Below are 6,000 nucleotides of genomic sequence, written 5' to 3'. Positions count from 1 at the left end.
CATTCTGGTACAATAAAATGAAAGAAAAGTTTGTCATTCAGGGCTGTGAGAAATGAAAAGCCCCATTGTCAAACTACACAAAACAAGATTTCAATATTCAATTACTCACAATCCAAGGCTGTAAAATGGAAAGACCCATTGACAAACTAAACAAAAGAAGATTTCAATCATTCACATGAAAAGGTAGGTCGAATCAGCACCATAAATAATAAAATTTCAAATGTCTGCCTAATTCTCTTCTGCTTTGAGGGTTCTTTTGGAAAGCCAGAAAGATTCGATGAATTTGTGTCGCAACAAACCATTCACATGAAGAAGATCTACTTCTGTTCCACAGTAGTCAAGTTCTTGAGGATCAAATTCCTACATTAACTTTTCCCAAGAGTATATTTTCAGTTGTCTGGACTTTATTTTCTGCCTAAACATTTCCTTACAAGGTTACACATCTACTCTCATGTCATTTAGCTTTGAATAAGATCTCACACTCCAAATCCAGAAAACATCCTTACAACACAGACCGGACTCTTCAGGTCTGCTACAAATGTTTGATTTTCGTCTACACAGCTCAAAAAGATGGCCTCCCTTGCTGCCTCTATCATGCCACTCTGAGTTGCATATTCTAATGCCATTTCCATATCCATCTGTAAAAACACAAAGCAGTCCGTATTATTTTCCGACATCAAGTTGTAGAGAGAGAGAGAGAGAGAGAGAGAGAGAGAGAGAGAGAGAGAGAGAGAGAGAGAGAGAGAGAGAGAGAGATGAAATGAAATGATATACTAACGTCTTCAAAAGGCCAGAGTGACCTATGAGACCAAAAAGAAAAGACTGAATGATATTGTAACATCATCGATTGTTGGAAGTCAGCTAAGCAGCTGAGTGGAACTTTGTAGGGTATGAGTAATAGCTAATACAATGAGTGAAGGGCTAATACAGAGAGTGATACAATCTCAACGAACGTGAGTGGATAATGTGTGACCATCAAGTCATAGGATATCCATCATCAGTTGCTCGTGGATCTCATCAATATCCTCCATGGTCAGTACTCTGACTAGGCGCCTCGGAACTATCGCACTATCATGATTGGACATACATTGGCTTGGTTGTATGCATCCATACTTGAGCAGCAGTTGAGTTGATGGGCAGAGAGAGAGGGTATACGAGCACTGGAACAAGCAAGGTTCAAGAGGGGTTTCTCTACACTTGATCACATTCTGACACTTAGAGCCATTATCAAGGAGGGCGGATCACATGGTGGATGGATCTATTGCAGCTTTGTGGACTTCCGCAGAGCATTTGACGCAGTGACCACAACAAAATTGGTGCATAGCTACCCACAAAGTTGATTTATATCATGGTTTTATATAGTTCAGTAGTGGGGTATGTATGCGTGCGCGCGCGCACACACACACACAGATGAAATGAAATGAAATGAAATGTTATATTAACGTCTTCAAAACGCCAAAGTGACATATGCGACCAAAAAGTTACAATGCAGTGTATCTGATACAAAGTCAAATTAACAAAATAAATTAAACTAGGATAACAAAATATAAATACTGCGGGATCCTAAACTAAGCAGTACAATGTGAAGACAATATGGGAGGGGAGTAGAGATCCATCTTCATTTGCACTCTGGACGACGAAAGAGTATGGCTTGAATCCTTTGCTGTAGCCTCCTTCGAAATTGTGTAGCTCCTCTTCTCCATCGGGGTCGTCTAGATCTCCCTAGCTCCAATGCTCGGTTTATGAGAATGCCAGTAGCGCGGGTAGACCTCTCCACCGTTGGCTGCTCCTCTGTCTGTTCTTCTGGGTGTACAATATCTAGTGTAAAGAAATCTGTGATCTGTCTCTGGGGATGTCTCTCTTCAGCTCTCCTCAGTAAAGTTTCTCTATGCTTGTGTAACTCAAGTAGATATAGCCCAAGACATCTTTGATCCTCATAACTCATGACCCTTGATAGAGGCCCAAAACCTTCTCTGAATAGACAATGAAAACGGCCTCGTATCTCATAGTACACTTTGCAATGACATATGTAATGTACTTTTGTCTCTGGCTCTAGATGGCATAAGCGGCATATCTTGCTATCTGCTGGTGTCCCTCTGAATCTGCCAATCTCAATCTCGAGTTGATGTGAGGACGTGCGTATCTGGCCAATGGCACAACGCAAACCATGCGAAAGATGCGTGTCCATATAGCTAGGTCGAATCACAAACCCATCCCCCGTGAGGTGGAGAAGATGCTCTCTATAGAAAGCCATCTTTGTGCCCAACTTCTGTAACAGCTGTATCTATGTCCTCCTCGTGTCCAGCTGGATCAGATCCTGACGAATGAGTCTATTAATCTCTACCCGTGTCAGAGACCTCAAGGGTGCCTATAGAGAGTATTGAAAAGGAGGCAACTTGTCCATGGTGAAACCATGTGTCTGAAACCATGATGTCATCTGAGCATACCAGCATGATGTATCCCCGTTAAGAGCTAATTGTCTGGAGGACTCTAGAGCCACCCTGGCATATCTGTCTCTGGTAGTATCACATAGACTGTGTACAAAGGAGGCTGATCTTGTGAGTGCCTCAATCTCCATAGGGGGGGCAACTAATTCCGCTCGAATGATATCATGCGGTACGGAAACCTTGGCTCTAATCAGTCGAGAGATCATAGATACCAGGGGCTTCTCCATACGCCTCCAACCATCCTGGCCTATAGAAGGTCCCCAAACCTGCACCCCATATAACATAGTAGAGGCAACCAAAGTATCAAAGAGCCATAACTTTGTCCTAGGTTCCTGGAACTGAACCTGCGAACACATCCTCTCCATTCCTCCCAGAGCCGCACCAGCTCTAGTTAGTCTAGTCTCTGCTGCTCTTCTCAAGAAAAATCTCGGCCCAGTAAAGACTACCCCCAGGTAAGTGTATGCATCTGTATACTCCACAATCTCCTGACCATACTTGAAAGTGGGTACTGATCTCCTGACCCATTGCGGTGTGGTGTTAAACACCATAACCTTGGTTTTACCTAGGTTAACACACAATCCACTATCCTCTGCAAAATTGCGTAGTGCATCCAACTGTCGTTGCATACCTTCTGGTGAGTCAGATATCAGCACAATATCATCAGCATATAGCAACAATGGGATCCACGTCCCTGCCAGCTGGGCACCCCTGTCACCCTTTCTATCAATGTAATCAGACACCTCATCAACATACATACCAAATAGAGTAGGAGACAATGGGCAGCCCTGTTTCACTCCAATAGTAGAGTGAACTAAATCAAATACCCCTTCTGGAGTGCGTACATGTCCCACCACTGATCTGTACAAAGCCATAATCCCCCAAATCACCTCTATGGGCACCCCCATCTCCTGCAGTCTGCGCATCAATTGAGCTTTTGGTACCATGTCAAATGCTTTGTGAAAATCCACAAAGCTACAATAGATCCGTCTCCCATGTGCTCTGCCCTCCTCAATGATGGCCCTGAGTGTCAGAATATGATCAAGAGTGGAGAAACCCCTCCTGAAGCCGGCCTGACCCTTTGCTCGTACACCCTCGCCCTCTGCTCAATTACTCAAGTGTTGCTCCAGAATAGATGCATACAACCGTGCCAATGTGTGTTCAACCATAATAGTGCGGTAGTTCCCAGGCTCTGTAGGGTCACCAGCCTTGAAGATGGGCACAATATTAGACAACCTCCAAGTCTCAGGTAATCCCTCACACATGGCATGATTGAACAACACTGCGAGAACCTCCATCAGCATATCCCTGGCATGTATAAAGTGCTCCGCTACAAGACCGTCATGATCATATGCCTTCCCGGTCCTCATCCTGTCGATGGCCCTTTGTACCATCTCAGGTGTAAAGAAAGTGCTTGTAGCTGGGCAAGGCTTGGTAGGGTTTGGAAGGGGTTCATGTCCAGGAACCGTATATAATGATGTCGCATATTGGCCCCACACATCAAGTGAAGTAATCACTGGGGGAGGGGAGTGCTCATGGAAGGGTCGCCATGCCTCTCCTGAGTCCCTACTCAAGAACATCTGATATAAGTCTCGCTCCATCTGAGCTAGGTAAGCTCGCTTCTTCTGTCGCACAAGGCGTCGGAAAGCAATCCGAGACTGTCTATAAGTGATGACTCCTAAAAGAAGATCTCTCTGAAGCTGGGCTCTCATCTCTTTGCACTCCTCATCATACCAACTATTCTGGGGCATGCTCCCAGAATGTCGAAAGAAAGAGAGAGAGAGAGAGAGAGAGAGAGAGAGAGAGAGAGAGAGAGAGAGAGAGAGAGATGAAATGATTTAGTAACGTCTTCAAAAAGGCCAAAATGACATATGAGACCAATCCGTTTCAAACTGGTGAATCTAATACCATGTCTGGATACAAAAAAAGGAGATACAAAAATGAATCTAGAAGTGCTACTAGCTGGAACTGTGTGGGGTATGTGTGACCACTAATACAATGGTGCCCAATACAAGAGGGTGATATAATATGTAATGAATCCATCGTCATCTGTACTTTGGATGTCAAGATAGTATGGCTCGTATCCTTTGTTGTAGTCTCCGTCGATGTTGTGAAGCTCCTATCCTCAGTCGTGGGCGTCTCGATCTCCCTAGCTCCAATGCTTGGTCAATGAGAGTACCATGGGTGCGAGTATGAGCTGAGCTTTGCAGTGGTGGCTACCCTTTATCTGTCCATTGTATGGTGTGAAGAAATCTGTAATCTGTTTCTAGGATTATCTCTCTCCAGATCTCCTCAGTAAACTATCTCTGTTTTTGTGTAACTCAAGTAGATATAGTCCAAGACATCTTTGGTCCTGATAGCTCATGACTCTGGATAAAGGGTCCGAAGTCCTCTTTGAATAGACAATGAAAGCGACCCCATGTCTTGTAATACATTGTGCACTGAAACATAATGCATCTCCGTCTCTGGCTCTATATGGCATAGGCGGCATATCCTACTAGCTATTGGTATCCCTCTGAATCTACCCATCTCAATCTCAAGTTGGTCTGAAGATGTCAGTATCTGACCAATGGCACACCGTAATCCATGAGATAGATGTGTATCCATATAGTTGGCTCGAATCACAAACCCATACCCTGCGGGTTGGAGAAGATGCTCTCTATAGAAAGCCATCTTCGTGCACAACTCCTGTGTAGGCTCTATTCATGTCCTCCTCGTGTAAAACTAGGCCACATCTTAGTGAATGAGTCTAGTAATCTCCACCCGTGTAAGAGACAACGATGGTGCATCAAGGGAGTACTGGAAGGGAGGCAAGCTGTCCATGTTGAAGTCATGTATCTGGAACCATGATGACATCTGTGCATACGTTCATGATGTGTCCCCTTGTAAAGCTAACTATTTGGAGGACTCAAGGGCCAATCTAGCATATCTGTCTCTCGTAGTATCCCATAAGCTGTGCATAAAGGAGACTGATCTGGTAAGTGCCTTTATTTCCATAGGGAGGGCTGCTAATTCTGCTCTAATGATCTCGTGTGGCACTAAGGCCTAATCAACCGAGAGATCATGGATACCAAGGGCCTCTCCGTATCTCTCCACTCAACTTGACTGGTCCCCAAACCTGAACTCCATAGAGCATAGCTGAAGGTATCAGAGAGCAAGAGCTTTTCGGGGTTCCTAGAACTGAACCTTCGAACACACCCTCTCCAATGCTCCCAAGGCAGCATACGCTGGGGTCAGTCTAGTCTTTGCTGCTCTCTTCAAAGAAAACCTTGGTCCAATGAAGGCTACCCCAAGATAAGTGTATGCATCTGTGTTCTCCACAGTCTCTTGACCATAAGTGAACGTAGGTGCTGATCTCCTGATCCATTGTGGTGTGGTGTTAAACACCATTACCTTGGTTTTACCAAGGTTTACAAATGATCCACTATCCTCCGCAGAGCTATGTAACGCATCCAAATGTTGTTGTAGATTGTTATTCTTTGTAAATAATAAATTTATTTACCAAAAATAATTATCTAATTAGTTATGCGTACATCATAATAGAATTAGTAGCTCT

General features: G+C 44.2%; 1 protein-coding gene across 1 annotated transcript in view; it reads right to left on the bottom strand.

Moving 5' to 3' along the window:
* Window positions 1-144: 144 nt before the first annotated feature.
* The window catches only part of TOP6B (topoisomerase 6 subunit B), a 131,179-nt gene continuing 125,323 nt past the window's right edge, over window positions 145-6,000 (bottom strand). Inside the window, exon 19 of the mRNA XM_086511355.1 lies at window positions 145-638. Within this exon, the coding sequence (XP_086367481.1) occupies window positions 477-638 (162 nt within the window). The 3' untranslated portion in view covers window positions 145-476. The remainder of the gene's footprint in view (window positions 639-6,000) is intronic.

This window comes from Adiantum capillus-veneris, chromosome 4 (assembly GCF_014529385.1).
Source record: "Adiantum capillus-veneris isolate H3 chromosome 4, ASM1452938v2, whole genome shotgun sequence".
NCBI classification, from domain to species: domain Eukaryota; kingdom Viridiplantae; phylum Streptophyta; class Polypodiopsida; order Polypodiales; family Pteridaceae; genus Adiantum; species Adiantum capillus-veneris.
The sequence above is the reverse complement of the archived record's forward strand: the minus strand, read 5'-3'. Positions and strand labels throughout refer to the sequence as shown.